The 25701-nt window shown below is 38.9% G+C and overlaps 2 protein-coding genes across 7 annotated transcripts; one reads left to right on the top strand and one right to left on the bottom strand.

Moving 5' to 3' along the window:
• Positions 1-1344: 1344 nt before the first annotated feature.
• LOC123874066 (GMP synthase [glutamine-hydrolyzing]) lies at positions 1345-15904 on the bottom strand. Of its 6 annotated transcripts, none has more exons than XM_045919236.1 (16): positions 15769-15904; positions 12459-12581; positions 10297-10483; positions 9727-9844; positions 8721-8877; positions 7962-8105; positions 7596-7692; positions 7204-7292; positions 6760-6917; positions 6099-6279; positions 5335-5469; positions 4566-4737; positions 3760-3877; positions 3306-3420; positions 2418-2609; positions 1345-1806 (listed from the first exon to the last, which is right to left on the bottom strand). In XM_045919236.1, the coding sequence occupies exons 2-16, from the start codon at positions 12558-12560 to the stop codon at positions 1705-1707; spliced, it is 2067 nt and encodes a 688-aa protein (XP_045775192.1). In that variant the 5' UTR covers positions 12561-12581; positions 15769-15904; the 3' UTR covers positions 1345-1704. The 6 variants fall into 6 exon arrangements, with proteins under 6 accessions (XP_045775192.1, XP_045775193.1, XP_045775191.1 ...); XM_045919237.1 differs by having other exon boundaries at positions 15679-15895; XM_045919235.1 differs by lacking the exon at positions 15769-15904 and adding an exon at positions 15363-15654.
• Positions 15905-17088: 1184 nt separating this feature from the next.
• On the top strand, positions 17089-25650 carry LOC123874069 (26S proteasome regulatory subunit 7). Its single transcript, XM_045919242.1, has 10 exons — positions 17089-17268; positions 17351-17388; positions 18128-18301; positions 18627-18766; positions 19940-20108; positions 20550-20682; positions 21135-21261; positions 23548-23644; positions 24733-24938; positions 25431-25650. The coding sequence occupies exons 1-10, from the start codon at positions 17196-17198 to the stop codon at positions 25576-25578; spliced, it is 1305 nt and encodes a 434-aa protein (XP_045775198.1). The 5' UTR covers positions 17089-17195; the 3' UTR covers positions 25579-25650.
• Positions 25651-25701: the final 51 nt, after the last annotated feature.

Here is a 25701-nt window from a genome sequence, read left to right as displayed (position 1 = left end):
CCAATGTCAAGTTTGTAGTTATTTGTAACAAGTTAGTTAAACTATACAAGTATGGACCCCGTCTGTGCCGGCACTCGCCGACACACGCACGACACCCCCTTAGAGCGCTTTCCAGTCAGTTTTAACAAAAAAAAACACTGCAAAAAGGCAGAGCACGCCCGCCAGCTAACACCGACACAGACGAAGTCTATATGTATTTTGTAAGACCTTTTTGATGAATAACATGGTTGCTTTAGAGCGGTTACGCACTCATCCGATTCGAGTCCGTGAAAATACGGATATATACTCTGATATTGCTTACGCACTAATCGGATCTCTAATCCAAATCCAAGCTATTCAGTGGACATCTTTGACATATCTACGTCATACATCCGATTTGAATCCGAGATATTCTCACGGATGACGAAGAGAACTCGGATGACGGAACTCGGAGCTAATGCGTAAGCACCATACAAATGTATGTAAGTAGTAGTAGTAGTAGTAGTAGTAAGTACCATATAAATAGTTCTATGACTACTTCTTATGAACTTGTTTCTTATGTACTTATGAACGTATTTTCACGGATGCGGATCGGATGCAGTGTAAAATCGCCCTAAAGGTACGCTTACACGGGCAATTGAAATTAGTCAAGTTTATTATTATATTATTTTGTCATATTACCTGTCAATAATAAATTATTATTTAAGCACTAAACATACAGAAGCCAAGGCGGAGGCAGACCGTGATTTTTCGTATAACGCGTGCTAATAAAAAAGAAACGAAAAGGTCAGTATCAATAATTCCCTCTCAGTCCCACACTAATATTTGTTGGAGTGAGAGGGAATGATTAACACTGTACCTGTGTATAATGTGAGTGAGACGGTATGATTATCGCCGCTTCGTTTCGATTCGTTTCTTGTCATGCATTTTAATGAGAATTTGTCACACAGAACCTAGTGGTAGGATACCGGCCCAGATTGTACCCACTGCGATTTCACTCTGGCCATCTTTTGTTTCGTCCTTCAATATTTACTTAAGTCTGAAGTTTGATTGGCTACGTCCAGTGTAACAATCATACAGTCTGGCAGACGCGACTTACGAATAATGTAATCTTTGACACTAATCGATTAGGATCTCCTAAGTAGATCACGCTACTGTAAGATTGTTATTCTGTGTTACGCTTATACAGGCTGGCTTTCGATAAAGTGCGACCAGTGCGAAGGCGTGTAAAGTTTACCAATCCGCACTAGGCCAGCGTGGCGGACTATGACCTAAACCCTTTTCATTCTGAGCAGACCCGTGCTCGGCGATGGGTTAATCATGATGATGATGATGATGAGGTATTAGGAGTACTCTATCCATGGGTACGCCTGCATTTGGCCAGCGTGGCGGACTATGGCTTAAACCCTTTTCTTTCCCGTGGTGAGTAAACTACAGTGAAGGAACTCTTGGTTTGATCCTGAATAGACGAAATCAAATATTAGGCTATGGGTGACGTGAAATCATAGAAAAATAGGCGTTTTTCATAGGCTACCTAGCGTCAAACGTAGGAACATTTGACGCCTGCGTTAACGTTTTGATACAAGTTCCCTAACTGTCGTGAACTGTGCTCGTTCTCAGTAGTGGGCCGGCGATGGGTTGATCAGGATGATGTGGTATTCGGAGTGTATGGGGTGCGACCACTGCCCGGCGCGTCGTTCAGTACAAAAGATAGAAAAGCGCGGATCATTCCCACTCGGTGGTGGCGGGCGGCTTGGGCGTGAGGTCGTACAGCACGCGCGACACGCCCGGCACTGACAGCAGCTCCTTGCGCATGCGGTCCACCACCTGTCGTTCAATACATCACTTTAGTACATAGTAGAATAATATAGTACATAGTAGTATAGTATAGTACATAGTAGTATAGTATAGTACATAGTATAAAGTCTAAAGATTTTGTTTTCCTCTATATTTATACTTAAAATTGTTCTCATGTAAGTGAACTTTTGTTCTTTTTGAGAAAATAAACTCCTTAAACCTAAACCTAACCTAAAAAAAGTCTTAAGTCAAATAAATCATTTATTCGAACTAGGTGCTACTGTACGCTTTCTGATTGTCAAACAATGATGTAGTGTAAAACTAACACTTGTATTCAAACGTTACTATGAGGTCTCATAGTGCGCTCGAACGCACAGTGGTGGTATAGGTTCCACCAATCAGATGACTGTGTCACGTCAATTTACAATGATCTGATTGGTGGAACCTATACTATGCGTTCGAGCGCACTGTGAGACCTCATAGTAATGATTGTGAATACGGCCGTTAATCTACGAAGGTTCATAACGCACCCACAAGAATAACAGACTCGTGCTATCTCTCTCATGATTTGCGCGTACAAAACATGACTTGATTGGATATCACTACCGGCATATGCGCGATATATGACAGGCACAACTCACGTCTTGCGGCATGGCATCAGAGCCGGGCAGGGCCGCGATGCCGGTCATAAAGTCGTTGGTGATGAAGGGGCGCAGCACTAGCGAGCGCTGGCACGACGGCGCGCGCAGCCCCGCGTCGCGGTCGAAGTGCACCGGGATCATCACTACCGGCATCTGCGCGATCCGGGACATGCAGCCCGAGGATATCAGCACCTGGAAAAAGAAATACATAATTAAATACTGCTGCATAAATAAATAATATAGAATAAGTCATGAACAAAAAGTCATTGCTCAATTGACCGCGTTTGCACACATACACAAGTCTATGTCACATAATATATTATCTGTGTATTACGAAATGTAACACAAGTGTAAATTAAAAATTTATAACACCCCCGACAAGTGAAGGTTACAGTAACTAGAAAAGGCTGATAACTTTTAAACGGCTGAACCGATTTTCTTGGATTATAGCTGAGGGCACTCTCGATCAAGCCACCTTTCAAACAAAAAACTGAATTAAAATCGGTTCATTAGTTTAGGAGCTACGATGGCCACAGACAGATACACAGGTCAAACTTATATAACACCCTTGTTTTTGGGTTGGGTGTTAAAAAAATAAAACCCTCCATTTCCCAGTACCGTACGGCTGTAAGTACCAGCTGGATTAACGTGGTTAGTCGAAGTAAGCCCGACTAGTTTCGACCGCATCTGGGGTCTTTTTCAAAGACTACATGAGACATCTCATTTACGCCTCTGAAAAAAGACCCCGGATGGATTCGAAACTTATCGGGCTTACTTCGACTAACCACGAGAGTCCAGCCGGTATTAGCTATGTTTATAATGTATATTATATCATTCACGATATATGTAGTTTAGACGATGAAATGATAAATATTATAGGAATTGTACCTGCGTGGCGAGATCGTCGGCCTGCCGGATGGTCGATATGACCTGCTGCGATAGGAAAGTGGGCGTGATGTCCGTCACTTGCTCCTTGATCAGACCGCCGAATGCGTAGCACACCCTGGCAGACAAAATTAGTTCAGCGTAGTTGTAGAACTACCATTATTACTAAGGCAACTTTAATGTATACCTTTCTAACTACGAAAAGGTACAAATCATTTGCATGATAACTATGTATGAGATAAAAAATGTTTCTACCTATGTCTGTTATAGATTTTGAAACCATCTAACTGAATTGCCCCAAACCGGTTTCATTAGAAAGGCAATAATGCGAAGATGGTTATAGACCACAAAATTTTCGTAGTGATTTTTAAAAACCTAAATCCAAGCAGATGAAGTCTCGGGCATTATATATTAGATAAATATATATATTTTGAATAACTGAGTAAGCTGGTCATACCTGTTGACGTTATGGCAGACGCGCGGTATGATCTTGGCGAGGTAGTGCATGTCTTTCCAATCAGGTGGGTAGCGCTCAGTGGACAGAGCTACCGCGTAGCTGTATGTCCGACAGTCGCCTGCAAATAGGAACACAAACACAGGTCTTTAACAATAACTTATTTGTTGTTTTGGGATTAGATGCCATAGATTAGATTTCTTCAGTCCACCATTTGATATGTCAGCTTAAGGATGACTGATCAACATTGAGCTATGGTGCGTTGTGCCAAGCTAACTTTCTGGTGCTATGCCATTGTTACATTTCTTCAGTCCACCATTTCATATGTCAACCCACTCATTTAATACAAAGGTACATTAGTCCACTAATCTGTACACGAGTCCGCCAGTCTTCATCAATCCGCGAGGCCTGCGAGCGCGTATTCGTGGGTATAATCTTTCATAACAAAATTCCGCAATCAATTTTGAACTTGCCTTTACACAAGTTTAAAAAATCTATTAAAACTATACTCCTGAGAAAAGCATATTATACAATCGAAGATTATGTAAATGATAAAAAAGCATGGATTTGTCTCGCTCCGGCAATGCGCGGGGCTGCTTGTATAGTATAGCATATCATTGTAAACTGAACAGTTGAAAAGAGCAACCGCCGAATTTCTTGCTGGTTCTTCTCGGTAGGTACGGCATTCCGAACCAGTGGCAAATTATTTTGACGCTTCAAAAGCACTTGTAAAAATTTATTTGAATAAAAATATATTCTATTCCATTCTAGTCTGCCATGGTATCAGTTCTGTAACATGGTTTACATACCTTGTACTCCGACAGAGCGCACTGGCAGTAGAGTGGCCGCTATGGGTGAAGACGACGAGATACGTTTAAGCTCTGTCTGCTCGTTCGGAGTGGTCGCGTTGGACACTCGGCCCAGTAACGCGTGGGATTTTACGCACATCGACGCGTATTCCACCATTATTTTCACTATGACCTGAAAAAGAATCCCACTTAAAAATCACGCCCAGAAGTTTCAGAACTGACACTAATCTTTTACAACGAAAAATATTAATAAAGAGTTCGCTAAATAAATCGAACGATATTTCGTAAATAACGTTCGATTTATAGTCCAAGGACTGATCGCAGATGAAATATAGAGAGAAAAATAATTCGTAAATAAATACGTCGCACCTACTCATATAGTGCGCGCAAAACAAATAGCCCAATCTGAGTACGAGTTTGACTGACTTAACAAATCTCTACCGGGCTTGTATATTAATCCTTAGTCTATGTCCCGCGCAAACCCTCAAGTTGCAATTTGAAATTGGACAAGCAAAAATCTAGAAGTTTATCAACATGATTAATGATTATATTTTCATACATGATTAATTTCAAATTAGAACAAAGGAAAAGTAATTTATTGATGGTATACCTTTAAACTATCTTTATGGCTCAACATTACATTTATATACTAAAATGCCAAACTTTTAATTAATTTTCGGTGGTTTACATCAGCACATCAAGAAGGCATTTCTTTGCTAGATTTTTAACATACCGTGCGTAAAATGCAATGTTATAACCCGCTACGAACCTGTGTTTCGGCAAAGTCCCGGTCGGCGTAGGGTTCGTCCTGGCACAGCACGCGCACGGCGAGCCCGGGCCCCGGGAACGGCTGCCTCTCCACCAGCGCGGGCGGCAAGCCCAGCTCTGTGCCCAGCTGACGTACCTGCCGTGCAAATACAATATTGCCAGGTTACAACACGAACTTACTAAGGCAGACTTTATGAGACTGAAAGCCAGAGAGCATTACAGCGCGGCAATGTCAAAATATTATTTCAATCAGTACGATGGTGAATGTCAATGCGCACAGCGCTTTGACTATAACTTGTCCACTGCCGTCATGTCGGCACCATTGCCATTAGCCATTTGGTGCCAACATGACGTCAGGGAACAAGTCATAGCGAATGGTTTGTAGAGAATATTATGACGCGACGCTGTAATGCAGTCCGGCCTTAAGAAAGAAAAAAAAACGTTTATTTTGTAAGTTATGCCACACATCAGTTATCCCGGCACATCCACCACTTGAGCATAAAAGTCAAAATGCCTCAAGCAGAGTGCTGGAATAAACTGTGTCATGTGTGGCACAACCCGAAAAAAAAATTCCAAGCTCAGCAAAATGCTAACATCTTGCTATCTTAAAGCATGCTCGTATATAATAATAGCTCCGTGTCATTGTGATGAGTCTTTATAGAGGCCGCCACGCCTGAAGTCAGTGCCGATGCAGACACTATCAGACTAATACCATCCTTTTCATAATCTTCCCCGCGGAAAAGGACACATGATTTTTATTCTTACCTCGTCCTTGTGGAAATCCCGCAGCGGTTCAACGACGCGTCCCCTCTGCCTTAAAGCACGGACTAACTCCGTGTCGTTGTGATGCGTCTTTATAGCGGCCGCCGCGCCTGAAGCCAGCGCCGACGCGGACTCTATCAGGTCAGGTCGCAGAGTGCCTTGGCCGAGCAGCACTTGTTCCTCTCTGAGGAAAAATACTAGTATAAAAGAAAATCTTCCATAGAGCTTCTAATTTGCACAAGCATAATGATTTTTTTAAAGTACAGGGCGGCTGACAGATGACTGCTGCCTGACATACCATCGTATCCTACGAATAACGCCACTGTTACAAAAGGCCTACTTTTCAGGAGGAGCATATGTTTATTTTAATACTAATTAACTACTCAACTTTGATTGCTAAACTAAACCGGTCTGCAGCGCAGTCTGCCAGCTTGTACATAAGTCCACGGAATTTTTACATCAGTCCGCCAGTCTGAACATCATTCCACGAGGTTTGTACATCAATCCGCCAGTTTGAACATCAATCCGCAGGTCTGTTCCGTCAGTCCGCCATTATGTAAATCAATCCGCCAGGTCTATACATCAGTCCGCCAGTCAGAACATCAATCCGCAATCCGTAACAGATTACGTCAGTCCGCCAATCTGTCCGTCAGTCCGTACTTACTGCAAATGCAGCACGTCCCGCACGGCGTGCTCCGCGACGCGCACAAACACGTCGCCGATGATACGGCGCTTGTCCTCTGGCGCCGTGGTGTGACACAGCAGAGGCGTGTGCCGCGTCCGACCACCCGCGTCGCGCACCACCGTGCTGCCTTGTCGGAACTGAAAACAAACATGTATTTTATACAGTACTAGATAATGCCCGCGACTTCGTCCACGTGGATTTAGGTATGTATTTTAAAAACCCCGTAGGAACTCTTTGATTTTCCGAGATGTAACCTACCTCTGTATGTACCTCGGTTAAACGGATGGACCTTTAAGGATCCCGTGGGAACACTTTAATTTTCCGAGATAAAAAGTAGCATATGTCCTTTCCCGGGATGTAAGCTAACTATGTACAAAATTTCATATTCATATTCATATAAATAAATTATTATTAGACACTTACCTGGTGTGTTGCATTAATGACGTGCAAACGAACTCCTAGTTCACGCAGACATCGCTCCACTTTTACACTCTCATTTTTACGCATAAACCCTGGAAAATAAAGCTCAATGTTTAACATAATCATGGCGACGAAAAAAAAGAAAGAATACGCCATACGAAAAAAAACAACCCACCAAGTGTAAACTTTGTATAGTACTGAAAGTACGACTTTAAAAGAAAGTAGTTTAGGCCATAATTCGACGTTATCGTGTTTCTACTCTCAAACTATCATCGTTGTCGAGATTGCAAATTCGTACTAAGGATTTTACTGATAATAATACATGTTTTGTATGTGTTTTTTCTGTATTAATTTTGTGGTGTACAATTAAAGTATATTCATTCATTCATTCATACCATTATCGATGTGTAACGCGATGACTTGGTCCTCGCGTAAAGCTGTCCTGAGTAACGCAGCGCACACTGTTGAGTCCACGCCACCGCTTACAAGCACCTACAAGAACAATGTCTGAATTCGGATAGTGCTTATGTCAAAAATAAATTATTTCTGAGTAATCATTAAATAAGAGGTCTTCCAAAATTTTGTTAGTTTTACGTTTGTTAACTATTTTAAGTACAACAGTACGTGAGTCTGAAAAATCGGTCCGTCTCTTTGTCTAGTCAGTCCGCCGATCAATCTTACCAGTCCGCCAGTCTACCTATCTGTTTATAAGTAAAATGTAATATTTATTTAGGAGTTACAATGCACAAATACAAACTTACAAGCACTTTGTTGTCACCGACGGTGTCGCGGATGTATTGCACGCAGGCCTCGCGGCACGAGCGCAGTGTAAACGTGCGCGACATGCCTGCTATGTCGAACAGGAAATTTGAGAGCATTTGTTTGCCTTTTGGGGTTAGGTCCACCTGTTAAAGTATAATATAAATTGACACAGTTGTTCTATTTCACGATGACAGTTTGGCTATGTTCGTGTGAGTGCACACATACACGGTTTTGGTTACGCACACAAATGCATTCACGTTTTAAAATACAAGTGGCGCCATCTGTTATCGTATCACTGGCAGCTGAATGCTACGGTACAAGCAGTAGTGTCAGAGTGAACTAGAGTGAGGAAATTCTCGGTTTTGATCCTGAGTCGACATCTGTCAAAAATATTATGCTAGAGGTTACGTGAAATCAAAGATACTTAGTCGTTTCGTAGCCTATCTAGCGTCAAACGTAGGTAACATTAAGAGCTCGTTCACACAGGCTGCGTAAGCGTAGACGTAGCGCGTACCATTGCGTTGTAATGTATGGAACTATATGAAACATGGCACACCGCTTGCGTGGCGTGAACGTTCACGTAGACGTAATGCGTGCAGTTACGTCTACGGGTTTACGCGCGTCACAACGCACGTGTCACGTGTACGTGCTGCGTACGCAATTGGTGTGAATCGGCCATTAACGCTTGCCAGTGTAGGTGAAGCCTCGACGTTTTGTTACAAGTTTCCTTCCTGTCGTTATCTGTGAAAGTGTTGTACCTCTGGGTGGAACTGCACGCCATACAGGCGCATCTGCTCGTTGTAGATGGCCGCGATGAGATGGTTGGAGGACTGCGCGCCCACGCGGAATCGATCGCCGACTTTCTGCACGCTGTCGCCGTGCGTCAGCAGTACTGGCTGCAGCTTCTCTAGACGACTGCGAATAAAGTTTTAAAATCAAACTCAAAGCATTTATTCAAAACTAGATGATACCCCGCGACTTCGTCCGCTCGGATTTAGGGATTTTTAAAATCCCGTGGGAGCTCTTTGATTTTCCGGGATAGAAAGTAGCCTATGTCCTTCCCGGGATGTAAGCTAACTCTACCAAATTTCATGTTGTCATTCCATGTTGGGCCGTGAAAAGCTAGCAGATAGACACACTTTCGCGTTTATAATATTAGTATGGAAGTATGGATGAGTAACATTTTACACTTTGTCAAATGTTGACTTTATTGTATGATTGCTGTACTATGCTAGCACATAAGCAGCCACAAGGAAGAAGTTGGCAAAATCTTTGAGTTAAAACCGTGTTACTAGAGTTAAGCCCCTCATACTTCTTTTGGGGCTGTACAGGTCTTCAAGTCCCTGTATCACGTTACCGTCCCAGTCCATTGTGATCGCCACCAGTTTTAAGGTTCCTCGCCAATACTTGTGGATGCCTGATAAGTACAGCAGTAAAGCTTAGTCCCTCATACATGGAGGCCAAAGTATGTGAGTTCTGCGTTATCAGACGCATGCAAATTTACGGCAAATCTTTAGTCTAACCGGCCAAATTCTTCAGGCTGAAATACCCAAACCAAAACGAATTTTCATCCAGTCAGGCAAAACTGAAGATAGGATCCACATATGAGAGGCTATAAGTCCAAAGTGCCTCTGAACTTAACTTTGGTAAAACATTATCGATGTAGTCTCAGATCTAGCGACGATCTGTAAAACAAAAAATCTGTGCGAAAAAATTCCCGCTCACTGCGCTCGTGTACATATTCAGTTTATAAAACTAACTCACTTGAATAACGGGCATGTAGTTTCTACTTCGACTTCATATTGTCCATCCTCGCGGGCTTCTTTTTGCAGCACTGAGCCACCAAATTCTTTGTTCAACATTTGCATACCATAACAGATTCCTGCCAAAGAGAAAATAGTTGAAATACATTCTAAAATTAAAAAAAAAACAGTTTTTTTTTTAATTCATAGACTAGCACATGGCTGCAATCAGACCTGCTAGCAAATGATGGTGCAGCCTAGTTAGATTAAAGGCCGATTCACACCAATTGCGTACACGTGACACGTGCGTAGTGACGCGCGTAAACCCCTAACACACCGGGTTATGCATACATTCACGCTTTACGCAAGCAGTGTGCCGTGTTTCATACGGTCCCATACATTACAACGTAATGGTACGCGCTACGTCTACGCACGCAACCTGTGTGAACGAGCTATTAAGGCCACGGTACGCAATGTACATTGTTGTGTTAAACGATGTATTTGATGCATGTATAGCTAAATGCAATTGTAAGAGAGACATAACATATAGATTGATGGCATATTGATTGATGGATGGATGGATGGCACTTACCCAGAACTGGGAGGCCAATCTTAAATATGTCGGCATCGTATCTGGGCGCGTCCTCCGCGTACACGGAGTTGGGGCCCCCGGAGATGATGATGGCGCGGTAGCCGGCCTCCTTGAGGTGGTAGGCCGGCGTGTCCAGAGGCAGGATATCCGATTCCACGCATAGCTCGCGCACTCTTCGATCTATCACCTGGACAAGAATAAGTTCTGTTTTTCACTGTCGCTAAAGCCTAGTTCGGACTACATTATTATTTTAGTCGAGTAGTGAGTAATTTAGTAACTTAATGTATCTGAATACCAAAATTTATTCAAGTAGATAAGTAAATTAAATGACGTTGCAAAGCACCACTCACTTGTAAACTTTACTGGAACAAAGTGCGAACGATTTTAGCAGAGTACCGAGTAGTTTAGCTACTAAATTACTCGCTACTAATACCAAAGTAGTCCCAACTAGCCTTAAGATGTTGATTACCATAAAATTTCACAAGCCATAATTTTATTGTTCCCATCCTGAAGTTCCGAAAGAAACCCTTATAGGATCACTTTTTTGTCTGTCTGTCATATTGTCAAGACTCGTCAAGGGAATCAATACTTATAGAGTACTTCCCATGCACAAGTAAAGGGAAAAATCTGAAATCCGTGAATTTGTGGTTACATCACAAAATATCAAAAAATGGTATTTCTTGTAGGATGGTACGGATAACGGAACCCTTCGTGTGCCAGTCCTACCCGCACTTGGCCGGTTTTATAATTTATAGTAGGTAATATTTTAAAATGTTTATATAAATCTTTTAATAGCTAAGCGGTTTGAACCTGACTGCTATGTTAACTGATGCCACCAGTATTATGTCATACATATTTTAATGTCATAACAAGCTTAGTTTTATCCTCAGTACGCACGGAGTCGATAGAAGCCTAACAATTAACATAAAAATAATATATAGGCATTCATAAACCTTCCTCCATGATTCATCTATATTTGTTGCAATATAATAATCAAATCTTTCAATAATGTAGGCGTATAGTAGGCGCAATAGGGTATTAGTCCCAGCGTAGGTTTTCTATTTCATGTTAGGAATTAGGGCCAACGCGAACGGAGCGAAGTAGAGCCTTTCTAGGGTTCCGTATCCGAAGGATGCCAACATGAGCTTATTACTAAGACTGTCCGTCCGTCTGTTTGTCAGCAGGCTGTATCTCTTAAACCTTAATAAGTAGAGAGTTGAAATTTTCACAGAATGTGTATTTCTATTACCACTATAAATACTCGTAACAACAAATAATAAAGACTTCAAAACGGCCAGCATTAAAAAAAATTAAGTATTATTTCTTGTATGATGGTACGAAACCCTTCGTTTGCGAGTCCTACTCACGCTTGACTGACTTTTGATAACTTTACCCTCATGTACTTTGACATAGTTGAAGTTGGGATTTAAAAAACAAAACACGAAACACGCGCGCGCCTGGGTATGCCGTGTATTGCCCCAATACCTACCTATGCTAAAGCAAATAAAATCGATTGTTATCGACTAATAACAACAATCGAATAATAATCGGTTGTTATTCGAATGAATCGCCCATCGCTAACTCAAACTATACCGTGTCGTGGACCGCCGTCGTGGCTCAAACTATCATGTAGCTGTTGTGGTCACTTACCTAAAGTTGCCTTCAAACTACGGAAATATAATATGATATATAAATATCGATCACCCTACTTTTAAATGTCACTGTTCACACTTAGATGTAATATTACGTATATTATTACGTCTAAGTGTGAACAGTGACATTTATATTTATATATCATATTATATTTCCGTAGTTTGAAGGCAACTTAATTTCTATATAAAACAATGTTCAAATGTCACCACCCAAGTGTAGAGTGGTCGCCGTCGCGCGTCGCAGTCGCATAGCTCTACTGTGTCGCGCATCACGGTCGCGTAGCTCAAACTCAACCGTGCGTTTCGTTCACTTACTCATCTCCATACATTTCTGTACAAAATATGTCACCTACCAAGTGTAGCATGTCGCCGTCGCGTGTCGCGGTCGCACAGTTCAGTCTGCCTTTAGCGTTTTGCATCATCACCTACCATTAGGTGAGATAGCAGTCAAACTGTAATTAGTTTTTTCATACTCTGCAGGGAAACCTGTTTTAGGATAGTGGATCATACCTTTCCATATTGTGATCCAGCATCCAATATGGCCACCTTGTCTCGTCCGTGGGCTGCTCCATTGGCACCGCGGTACTGTCCCTCGGTACTGGCTGTGTGCATTTCGCCAACTCGCCAGCAGCACTGTCAAAAAGATATCAATAATATTACGAGTCACGAAAACTATGAAAATTTTGCCACCATCACATTCCCAAGACTGTGTGATTCCTTGCACTATGCTGCTAAGTTAATAGATGCCTTAGACCGGCCGCATATTATCAGAAAAGTTTCTGTCCCACTCACTATAACATAAACTAAAAACATAAAATAATATAACATAACTGCAAATATAAGAAGCGTACGTCTGATCCGGCAACATTCTGACAGTCAGTGGGATCCAGTAAAAGCAGAACGAGAATCTATGAGCAGATTGATTTCCGGCGAACGTTCGAATTTTTGTTACCGGAATTTCTGATAACATGCAGTCTTAAAGTCAACATCAGTCAGTTACAACTTTGTTTAATAAAAATAGTGAGTAAAAGAGCAGGTGAATTTCGTGATGTGTATAAAAATATGTATCCATACTAACATAAATGCGAAATAGTGTGTGTGAAGATTGAAATTTAAGTACAATCGTAAGCCGATCTGTAAGAAAAGCACAGAAATAGCTTGCAACCTGGGTATGAACATAGGATACTTTTATCCCAGAAACACAAAAAATTAAAATACCTTATTTCACACAGACCAATTAGTGGGCAACACCTAATTTACATCCATTTAATAAAATCTACTATACAATAATCTCACCAAAAAATAACAAAAAAGGGGAAAATTTAAATAGTAGGTAGCAATAACAAGTAATGTGTTCTGCAAACTCGCACATTAGTTAAGCATGGCCGCTTTTTGTTAACGGTCCATATGCAAAATTTTGTGACTTGAGACTTGAAATCTTTTCGTTTGAAAATTATAAATACAATAACTTCAGTGTGTCAATTTCCATATGGTGCCTTTAGGGTATTTCATCTAAATTCTTCTTGAAATAGGAACACAATTGGATAAAATTTCCTCAATAGAAAAAAGTCCATAAGTAATACAGACACATTTTTGCATTTATCATATTAAGTATGAACATGAATACATATCCTTCGTGTAATGTTCTACTATCTAACATTATTGTGCTATGATAACCAAACTGTGAATTAATTAAACACTAATTATAAATATTTGGAATATGTGAAATTGCAATTAATGAACTAAACAATGGTAAAAACCACAATGAAATCTACAAAGACGGTGAGAAGTTTAAAGAGCCAGACTGACACATACTTTGTTAAACTATATTGAGACAGTATATTTTATAATAATGTATAAAAATATGTATAGGAACAAAACATCATGAGAACTAGATACAAAAAATCTACTAAAAAATATAACTCAACCAGTACCTTCAGTAATTTAAGTTTGTTTTTCTTGTTATGATAAACTGACTCCATTCAGATTAATTATTATAAGCCAATGTTAATTTAAAAAAAATGTAGATATAATATTACTAAAAAAAGCTAAATGAAGAATTATTATTAAAATATATCACATAATTCTTTTAAAGTTCAACATTATTCTAGTTAAAATAATCCGTTAGTTTAATCCACATGAGCAAACCACCACAATGTCACATCACTAATACTAATTGGTTTAAAAGTTGCATCAACAAACCACTTCAGTATTTTTTTTACTAACCCTACCTTATTCCATAAACTCTTAAATCCAATCATTACAACACAACAATGTATAGCAAAAATCCATCACGGCATACAATGTCATTTTGCACTGTCAAAAACCACAAGTCACACTCACATACAAAAGAAATTAGAAACCAGTCATTGCACTGTAAAACACCCAATTTAAAAACCCATTAAAAATGCAAAACAGTACTAGATATTGTTAGGTATTTAAATATGAAAATTAGCTGCGAGAATAAAAGACTGTGAACACATTTGAGTTGTGAGTGAGAATGGTTATTTATAGAAAGCATCCCACATGATGCTAGCGTACTAATCTATAAACATAAGCTGTGCTACACTGCTGTGAAAGAGAAAGATTTTATGTGGCAGTTGCCTTTTTTTAACTGGGTTCAGCAAAGAAAAAAGAGGGTTATGACTTTGGGATATGTTTATGTCAGTTTGTTAGGTACTGTGTAAGTTTATCTTTTACATAACCCTGAGATATTTAGAAAATTAAAAGAGAAAGATTAATAAGATTAAATGTTTGAAGGGTGTGCTTTGGTGCTCCCCATATCATTATCATCACAAACAAAAATTAGTTTTTTCTAAGCATATTTTTTGACCGTAGTAACTTATAATATTTAGACTAGTTAAATTGTGATTTGTATTTTTCACAAATGTACCTTTCTATATTTAATAGTATTTGAGATCACACAAATTCAGTATAATCCTGCAAAATATAAGTAAGTAATACTTATTATTAATTATTAATAAATAATAAAATAAAATACATTATTTACACCATGCATTTTAGTGTACCAAGTTATTAGAATCATGTGTTAGATATGGCTTAGTAAGTAAGTAAATACTTACAAATATTTTTCTTCCACTTATAAAAACCAGATTTTATGCAAGTTATGAGTTCTTGCTAAGTTGCTGATTGAAATGACCACAAAAAAATCATGGTATCAGTAATTTGGTCAGTAAACTATCTGAGGGCATGTTATTTATCATAGATGATATGAAAGGTTATAAAAACAATTGTATCAGTAGGTACTGATGAAATAGGGATCTCAATGGCCTATGCCTAGTAAATTATGTAATTTTTTACGAAACAAACACTACATACACGAATAGCTCATAGAAATGATTAAATAAGAAATCTGTACAAAGTATAAAAATTAAAAATATATGAAGCACTAACCTTTCGAAACATGCAGAACATATTAAGAATATATCTTCCGAAATGGACATTTGAGGTTTTGAAAAACTTATAAGATGAAAGATAAAAGAAATGATAACACTAAGATAATCCCGAAGCGTTTTTGAAGACAAGACAGAGGTACACAAACCGGGCGATAGTCGACATCGTGTTATTGTTTTGGCGCATACCATGACGACTTACAATGTTTAAAGTGATGATTAGGCTCTATACGTCCGTAACAATTACTAGTTCGCACAAAAACTAGTCGTAATGAAAACGTAAAAAGCTTTTAAAACCGGGACTTGACATTACTTACATTCTGGGTCACGATGAGAAACACAATTCGAAACGCGCTTTGAACTTGTAATACTTTATCAATTAATATTAAAACTCTCTTATATCTTACCTATAACAGAAAGTTTGAGATATTAGAAGAAAATATTCATGAAAAACGTGAATAAATGTGATTCTCCATTCAGCACTACGAATACAAAATTTTAGTACTGATACGTAGTCTGTGGTTCTGGTTGGCGACAGATAACTTGAGGTGACACCATAGTGCCACAAATCTATCATATCTATGGCCACAACGATTTGTCCATGGATTTGTCCTTTGATTACGTAGACAGAATCTATTGCTCTGTCTACGTTTTATTATGGATTATGGATTTGTCCATGAAGTCAAGTGCGATAACCAGCGAAAATTCGTAAGTCTATGGCGATAACAGTGAAACACCAGCACGCACCGACCGGAGTTTCCGGTTTGAAAAGAACGCAGCGCCAAAAATAAACACTCTAACACAGGTAGCTACCTACTTTAGTCAAAGTAATGAGTTTGACGTGAGTTACTTACAAATTAGTCGATACTCTGACTAATTTTTTAAACTGGACACTTTCAAGTAGGTAAAGATTTTTTTATAAACCTGTGGAAATGTACTGCTATTGACGCTATTAGAATGTCTAGATAAGCCTACTTTATTGTATTAGTTTACAAATTGCGAAAACCAGAATAAATTTGAATTTCGCGGGCAGACCCGTCTCATGCATGTTGAGTTACAATATTGTCACGGTCACAACCACAGAGTGCATTAGTCACGACCTGTGGTCACGACACACGACTCACGCTCGCGAGTGCTATAATCAATGAGTAACATTGTAAACTCTGTTATCTGTGCAGGTACCTGCTCTGTGGTGCATTTCTACTGTAATGTCTGTGGTTCTATTCTCTTTTTTGGTAGTCTGTGGCCTGATTTAATCTGTGGACTATGGTGTTTCCACTTTTATAGATTTCACCTTATTTTAGGGCGAAATACTCTAATATTAGGAACAGCTTAGGATTTTTTTATGCAGGGATTTAAGGTAGTTTGGGGTAAAATCGAACTTTAGGTGCTAGGCAACTCTGTCTTATTAAACCTACCCCATGGATCTCTTCGTGACCTAGGTACCTACTTACAATATATGTCTATTTTTTAGATAAATCTAAAAAATGGATTGCTTTAGAAACTAGGGTAAAGCCAAAATCGTAAGTGGAAACACTGCTGACCCCTTTGACCTGGAACCATCCTGGAACTATCAAGCCCAAGGAACTATAGCAAGAACTATATAGCTATTGTCTATGTTTATTGCTGTTGTTTTTTTCCTTACTCCTTTTGTCATTTTTTTGTAGTTTTTATTCGTGGTCTGTGGTTTTTTGTCTTTGAAGTGAAGTCTGAAGTCTGTGTTTAGACTGGTTTATAGTGATCTGTGGTCTGTGTTGTTCGAAGTTTTCTTGCTTCGGTAGCTAATATTTTCAATTAATTTAGTTACTGCTTGTATTTTTAATAAACACAAACCATGCCTGATCATCTAGGAGATGACATGCGAAAAGTTAAAGATGATAAAGAGGAACCAGAGAAGGAAATTAAATGTAAGAGTTTTGGTGCAAAATTACTATTCAGTTTTTGGTTATCCTTTTTTCACTAATTTATTGCCTTATTTGTGTATTTCAGCTCTTGATGAAGGAGATATAGCGCTTTTAAAGTCATACGTAAGTAAATAATTTAAGAAAAACCATTAAAAACAAATAATTGCTACTTTTCGAAACAATGACTGGCATATTTTGTTTTCTTAATCCTTTAGCCTAATTTGTTCTTTCTATTTATCCCGACTCTGCTCGGTTGCACTGGATACTAGTTTTTTGTAAACAGCTAACAATTGGTTAAGAATTAGTGGATAAACAAAGTGCAAATTTAGAATAGGTTAACTTTGTTTGCACTTGAAAACTACTGGTTTTTGTCAGATTTTAGCCCTGGCAGTACACCGTTAGAACCTTTTTAGGGTTTCGTACCCGAAGGGTGCCAATAGGACTCTATTACTTAGCCATCCGTCCCTCCATCGTTCCGTCTGTCAGCGGGCTGTATCTTGTGAACTGTAATAGGTAGGAGTTGAAATTTTCGAGAACGTCTTTTTATTGCTGTTTTAATAGCAAATAATAAAAATTTCAAAATGGTCACCATGAAAATTAAAAAGGCCATCATCATAAAAAAAAATTATTAAGAATATTTATTGCAGGATGTTATAAGTTTACATAATTAATTATCACCACTATATCATCATACAAATCTAACAATTCTGACTATCAAATGGTTAGCTAGGTAAAGGTATACTTTGAATAAATGAGTTTGAGTTTTTGATGATGGTGATGCTTTGAAAAGGTAACAAACAGAAAGATACACACATTCACAAGACTTCACATTTATTTTATTATATCAATATGAATGTTGTAGGGACAAGGCCAATACACAAAGATAATCAAAGAGGTTGAGGATGGCATTCAGACAGTCATGAAGAGGGTGAATGAACTAACAGGCATCAAGGAGTCTGATACTGGATTGGCCCCGCCTGCGCTGTGGGACTTGGCCGCTGACAAACAGACATTACAGAATGAGCAGCCTCTGCAGGTGTGTGTTTATTAGAACTAGCTTAGTCCGACTACACAAGTTTGAAACCCATATTTTACCTTCTTATGGGTTGAATTTTCAAATTTTTCTCAGCAGATGACTATGTCATAATCGCTATCTGCATGCAAAATTTCAGTCTGATCCATACAGTAGTTCGAGCTGTGCATTGATAAAACAGTCAGTCAGTCAGCTTTTTGGACTTTGACTAGACTTTGTTTTAAGGATTTAAAAATTAATTTCATGCAATTAAACTGTTGTGTTTGCCAATTCTTCATGGTGATGAGCAATGAGCATGTATACTATATAATTTCACTATCATACCCAGGTTGCAAGATGTACAAAAATTATCAATGCAGATTCAAACGATCCCAAATACATCATCAACGTGAAACAGTTTGCCAAGTTTGTGGTGGACCTGGCCGATTCCGTTGCTCCCACTGATATTGAAGAGGGCATGAGAGTGGGGTAAGTGTAGCTTATTACTTTACTTATTACTTAAGTTTAGAATTTCCTCAGTTTCTTAACTACTTCCCAAACTCGTTGACTGTCTTTTTGACCCTCTCTAAAGCGAAATATAATAGCAAGAACATTTGCAATAATTCACTTGCTGCAAGTCTACATGGTGCAAGTATAGAGCAAGTGTTTTAATCTGCAAGTTTTATTAGTAAAAAAATAGAGCTCCTCTTGCGATTTTACTTTTCTTGTGTAATCCATACTTCAAGCAGCACTTAAAGCTAGTCCTGATTATTATCACTAACATGTGATATCAATTATTGTTAATCCTGAGGGTCAAAATCATTCTCTTAGTTGAATAGTTTGCGGATAGCTCAATCAATCAATCAATTTATTTATTTGCTGATATAGGTTTTACAGGTGTAATTATAGAATTAGTCCAGCTGTATCACACCAAGCTGGCATGCAAATACATTAATTTTGTGTTCAAGCTCTGGGAGTCCACTGTAATGTCATTCCAAAAAACTTTTACTATTATGTGATATGGAAAGGGGTCATACTCACAACCCCTAGCCATGAGGAATACCCAAAAGAGTTCTTTATTTTACCTAGCATCTTGTTTCTTGGGAGGGAAACAATTTAATGGTAATTTGTTACTAGTCAAGCAAATTGCTGGTGTGACTCTCCAATAATAAAATATAATGTTCTTGCACTTTCAACTTGATGACAATAGTTTTGTAATCAAGATATTTACTTGAACTACATTGTTGATCTGAGCTATATGCCATTACCATTTCAGCTTTGCAACTGATTGATCAAACTCAAAGTATTAAGATAGTGTCAGTGCACCAGCAGGCGCTCTTAGTATTTTGCTAGAATTTTATCATTTTTTACAGCATTTATAAATAAAAGATAGAGCCCTATACTAACTTGACGACCTCCTTGTAGCTCCTAAACTAATGAACCGAGTTTAATTTAGTTATTTTGTTTGAAAGATGGCTTGATCGAGAGTGTTCTTAGCTATAATCCAAGAAAATTGGTTCAGCCGTTTGAAAGTTATCAGCTCTTTTCTAGTTACTGTAATCTTCACTTGTCGGGGGTGTTATAAATTTTAAATTTACACTTGTACAATCTACTCTCCATTAATCTTTTAAAAGTATTATTAAAATAAACTTGGTTTGTCAGTGTGGACCGCAACAAATACCAGATCCACATACCGCTGCCGCCCAAAATAGACCCCACGGTGACCATGATGCAGGTGGAAGAGAAACCAGACGTGACCTACAGTGATGTGGGCGGCTGCAAGGAACAGATCGAGAAGTTGCGTGAAGTGGTCGAAACACCATTGTTGCATGTAAGACTCACTAAATTTTATATCAAAGAAGGTAATGGTACATTTTTAGGGATCCGTACCTCAAAAGGAAAAACGGAACCCTTATAGGATCACTTAGTTTTCTGTCTGCCTGTCTGTCCGTCCATCCGTTCGTGTCTGTCAGGAAAACCTATAGGGTACTTCCCGTTGCCCTAGAATCATGAAATTTGGCAAGTAGGTACGTCTTATAGCACAAGTAAAGGACTACACTAACACTAAAATGGATCTTGTTGTCTTGTTGAACTCTTTGATTTTCCGGGATAAAAAGTAGCCTATGTATGCAGGGTGTAATCTATCTCCATTCCAAATTTAGCCAAATCTGTTCTGTAGTTTTTGCGTAAAAGAGTAACAAATATACACACATACTTTCGCCTTTATAATTAGTGTGATGCTGGTTCTTTCTAACTGCTTGTATTATTTCAGCCGGAAAAGTTCGTGAAGCTTGGTATTGAACCCCCCAAGGGTGTTCTGCTGTTCGGGCCGCCCGGAACTGGAAAAACGTTGTGTGCGCGAGCCGTCGCCAACCGTACTGACGCCTGCTTCATTAGAGTTATCGGTAAGTACTGAATTTACTGGCTATTTCTATGGTTTTCTCCAGATTCTCAGTATTTGATGTATTTTTTTTCGGAGAGTAAAGAAAGAGTGCCACCCACAAGCATAGATGGCATTCTGATACACCTCTCCTAGAATATACTCCGTTATGAACATCGTTGTCATTATTAGTGCCTGTGACGACGCTACATGTTGCGGGACAATTATATCACACCAATTATATAGTTTTTCTGGAGTAAAGTAAGACTGCCAGCCACAAGCATACATGGCATTCTAATACACCTCTCCCATAATAATAATTTGTGAATGATATTTGTACGCTGAAATTACAGAATTATATTGGAACTGATCAATAAAATAAGGAATTGTATCTTTTTTGTGCCCCTATTTGAGCAAATGAAACTGTCTTTATCTATATGGATTAAACAAAATTGAAACATTTTTTGTATTCGCTAGGTTCGGAGCTAGTCCAGAAGTACGTGGGCGAGGGTGCTCGTATGGTGCGGGAACTGTTTGAGATGGCGCGAAGCAAGAAAGCCTGTCTGATCTTCTTCGATGAAATCGACGCTATCGGTGGAGCGAGGTAATATCTTGATTCTCAACAGACTTTTATCTTTTTTGTTAATTTGACTTTCTTGCTCAGCTTATTACTCATACAAAAGACGGGACTTAAGAGAGAAGAATTAGAAAGCTTTCTGACAGACGATCTTCGTCTATACTAATATTATAAAGAGGTAAAGTTTTTAAGTTAGTCCGTAGGAAGTAATTTGTGGAACTTTTTGAAATTTCTTTCACCAATAGAAAGCTATAAGGTCAAGTGGGGTAAGAGAAACATACTTTACTGGTTTGTGAACATTTTGGCCTTCAGCTATCAAAATTATACATTTATTTCGATATTAATTGAAACAAATCTTCGCTTTTGAAATATACTAACATTTTTTTTGATACAGAACTAGATTGTTCGTATAATTACGGCACAATTTAGCAACAAAGCTAGGTCATAAAAATGTTCCTCTTACCCGAGATTTGGGGTAAGAGGAACACTCGATACTTTTAAGTAATAACTCGTGTTTTTAAGTGTTTATATAGCATGAATTAAATTTTTTTTTGAGTTAAGGGAATGAAAACCTTACCTCGTTTAAAATAAGGTCTTATTTAGGCTGACAGCATACAAAAACGACATTTGGGGTAACAGGAACATATAGGTAAGGTCAGAGGTGCTAAACTTTTTCTGGTATTAAATGAACGTATTAAAAACTAGCTTTCCGCCCGCGACTTCGTCCGCGTTTTGGTTATATCGCGCTTGGCACAATTTTTCAAAACATGAACCCCCTTTAGTGTCCCGTGATCGGTTAAAATGAAGCCTATGCCCCTAGCCCTGGGTGTCAAGCTACCTACCTTCCAAATTTCTTAAGATTGGTTCAGTGGTTTAGGCGTGGAAACGCAACAGACAGAAAGACAGACATACAGACAGACAGACAGACAGACAGACAAACAGACAGAAAGACAGACTTTCGCATTTATAATATTGGTCGGAATAGTTGGGATAGAAATGTATTCTAAAAACAGATATGGTTTTAGTAAATTTCTTTACTTAATTACAGTTTAAAAAATTAACTCGTAAGAAACAAAACAAACTTCTAACAATTTTGAACTTTTCTCACTTTGGCCTATACGCGTAATTGTAAACAACAATGTATCACAACAAAAATACTGTCACAAACAATAACATTCGTAGTGAAATATAAACTATAACATAATGTTTTGAAATATAACTATAACATAATGTTTTGAGGCTGCATAACCTGACAAAGCGCCACTTTTAACGGCCCTAACTGCTTCTAATAGTTTTTCTTTCGGGTAAGAACTTCTATCGGTCTTTTTTTCGTAAGCTCGAGGCATTTTGCTTTTTCTGTAAGAAATAAACAGTTAAACAAATCATGGCTATTTACGGAACGTGTTATACCGGCTGACTTTTTAAGTCCTGGCCAAAATTTGTAGGAAAATAAACCTTAACCTTTTGTATGGGACCAACTTTCGTACTCGAAAAAAAAAATCTACTAAGTATTTCATACATTTTGGTCATAGCTGATCGATACTTTTGTATGGAACAGCTGACTTTTTATTTAGAAAAAGTTGTTCATATTCATTGGTAGGTTTATCCTACAAATCTTGGCCAGTACTTAAAAGTCAGCCGGTATTTTAGTGGATTTTAAAAATGTTTGTTACCCCCTGAAACCGGGAAAGAGGAACATATGTTTCTCTTAACCTAGTACAGCCGTTCCTCTTTCCCAGCTTGCCATTTTGAAGGTTATGTTTTTATTGACATCGAAAAAGCACTAAAAACACACACTACAAACAAAACAATACATAGAAAATAAAGATTAAACGTAATAATTACACTTACCATAGCAATCAACCGCAAAACTGATGTTTCAAATATTTTAATAACACAAACAAGGAACGCCGCTAGGTCTTGGTTTTTTTAGTTTGACAACTGATTTTTTTTTCTCTCTTTTACTCGCTTATCTGCCGTGTTGTAGGGCCATCTATCCAAGAATATATGAACTACGCCTAATACTGTTATATCAACGTAGTGACCATAGAGCTAGCCGTTGTAGTTTTCTTTTTACTAGTTACAGTTTCTCTTCCCCCCGCGTCCCTCTTACCCCACCTGACCTTACAGTCTTTCTGAGTGACATAGGCTATGTTTTATTTTAAGCGCCTGTGCGAAGCCAGGGCGGGTGGCTATACAATAAAAAGAAAAGTTCTGACCCACTCACTGACTGACCCATCAACAACCAGTAGTTTTTGATATATTAGCGGCCGACTTTAAATGCTTACACCGATTGTTGGTCAACTTCAACAGATTCGATGACGGCGCGGGCGGCGACAACGAGGTGCAGAGAACTATGTTAGAACTAATTAACCAGCTGGACGGGTTCGACCCCAGGGGCAATATTAAGGTAAGATTACCCTACACAAGTATGCTCCTGAAAAAAGCATATTATACAATCGAAGATTATGTAAATAAATGACAAAAAAATCACAATCAAAAGGAATTTTGCCGTAGTCGGGTAAAAAGCATGGACTTGACTCGCTCCAGCAATGCCCGGGCTGCAATTGCTCGTATAGTACTGCAGTATGGCATATTATTGTAAATTGAACACTTGAAAAGAGCAACTGCCGAGTTTCTTGTTGGTTCTTTTCGGTAGAAACGGAATTCAGAAACAGTGGTAGATAGACAAATAAATAGATAGAACACTTTATTGCACACAAAAACACATATATTATACAAATATATATATTATACAAAACAAAAAAAAAACATATATTATATTGACGATTCAAAAGCACTTGTAAAAGGTTTGTTTGAATAAAAATCTATTCTATTCTATTCCTAACTAAACGGTGTGTGTTGCCAGTGATAACATATTGATCTCAGAGTGGTCATCCATATGTCGCAAGAAAACTCAGTCACTCAGCGGGCGAGCTTCTTTTTTATTTGACTGACGGTTTAATATGCACTCCGACGGCACAGAGAAAACAAAAAGGTCAAATTCGGACCTCGACTCGTTGGAAATCGTAATGGATAAAAAGGTTGCATCTAGTAACAATTTGACCTGATGGGGAAAAAAAAACAATTTTGAATTCCCAACGAGTCACACTGTGACACGAGCGTGACTCATTGGGAATCCGCCTCTAAATGGGGTCTAAAATTGATCATCATTCCAGTTACCAACTTGGTTCAACGTTGCTTAACAATCGCCATTGATTGATATCCATTGTTACAATTAGCCTATACTACACGTCCCTCGAGTAGAGACCGCGTATGAGCAAGCGTAGTGTGGGACGCCCTCCAGCACGATGGACTGACGATATAAAGCGGCTGGCGGGAAGTGGCTGGATGAGGAAGGCTGAGGACCGGGTGTGGTGGCGCTCTTTAGGGAAGGTCTATGGCAAACAGTGGACGTCCACAGGCTGATTGATGATGTCGATGAAAAGTCTCTATTTTTATTAATATTAGAATTAAATTAATAAATGTAATTTGTAGGTCCTGATGGCAACAAATCGCCCGGATACCCTGGATCCGGCGCTGATGCGTCCGGGTCGTCTGGACAGGAAGGTGGAGTTCGGTCTGCCCGAGTTGGAAGGGCGCGCGCACATCTTCAGGATCCACGCGCGCTCCATGAGCGTGGAGAGAGACATTCGCTTCGACCTGCTGGCGCGGCTTTGCCCTAATTCCACTGGTGCCGAGATTCGGTAAGTTGTAATAAAAACCGGTCAAGTGCGAGTCAGACTTGCGCACCGAGGGTTCCGTGCTCGGGTATTTTTTCCGATATTTGGTTGATAAACCAAAAACTAGTATGCATAAAAATAAATAAAAATTTTAGAATTTACGGTAAAGCCCTTTCATACGTTACTCCACACAGTATAGTTATCTTACTTTGAAAATTGAAAATACTAATTATATTTGTTCATGAACACAATTTTAATTATTTGTTTGTAATGTAACCACAAATTCACGGTTTTCGGATTTTTCCTTTAGTTGTGCTATCAAAGACCTACCTACCTACCAAATTTTATGATTCTAAGTCAACGGGAAGTGCCCTATAGGTTTTCTTGGCAGACACGACAGACAGACAGACAGACAACAAAGTGATCCTATAAAGGTTCCGTTTTTCCTGGTACAGAACCCCTAAAAAGGATGGAACACATTTTTTTAATGTGTTTAACCTCTGTCCTTTGTCCCAGGTCTGTATGCACGGAGGCGGGCATGTTCGCGATCCGCGCGCGGCGCAAGGTCGCGACGGAGAAGGACTTCCTGGAGGCCGTCAACAAGGTCATCAAGTCCTACGCCAAGTTCTCCGCCACGCCGAGATACATGACCTACAACTAATCTATTTATTACTACATATTATATCATTGTATTGTCTAAAATCTAAATACGAATAAATTACTATTAAATATCGTTGTCTTATTTTATTTACCAAGTATTATGCTCTCCTACGACTAGGACTCA

Source organism: Maniola jurtina, chromosome 17, assembly GCF_905333055.1.
Source record: "Maniola jurtina chromosome 17, ilManJurt1.1, whole genome shotgun sequence".
Classification (NCBI taxonomy): Eukaryota; Metazoa; Arthropoda; class Insecta; order Lepidoptera; family Nymphalidae; genus Maniola; species Maniola jurtina.
The sequence above is the reverse complement of the archived record's forward strand: the minus strand, read 5'-3'. Positions and strand labels throughout refer to the sequence as shown.

Excerpts from the sequence above, each read along its gene's own strand:
- LOC123874066 (XM_045919233.1), bottom strand. The coding sequence starts at position 13,930 with ATGGAGTCAGTTTATCATAACAAGAAAAACAAACTTAAATTACTGAAG. Across the intron at positions 8,878-9,726 it reads ACTACATGCCCGTTATTCAA|TCGTCTAGAGAAGCTGCAGC; the intron begins GTGAGTTAGTTT and ends CTTTATTCGCAG. Across the intron at positions 2,610-3,305 it reads CCGACGATCTCGCCACGCAG|GTGCTGATATCCTCGGGCTG; the intron begins GTACAATTCCTA and ends TTCTTTTTCCAG.
- LOC123874069 (XM_045919242.1), top strand. The coding sequence starts at position 17,196 with ATGCCTGATCATCTAGGAGATGACATGCGAAAAGTTAAAGATGATAAA. Across the intron at positions 18,302-18,626 it reads AGAATGAGCAGCCTCTGCAG|GTTGCAAGATGTACAAAAAT; the intron begins GTGTGTGTTTAT and ends TATCATACCCAG. Across the intron at positions 20,683-21,134 it reads CTGCTTCATTAGAGTTATCG|GTTCGGAGCTAGTCCAGAAG; the intron begins GTAAGTACTGAA and ends TGTATTCGCTAG.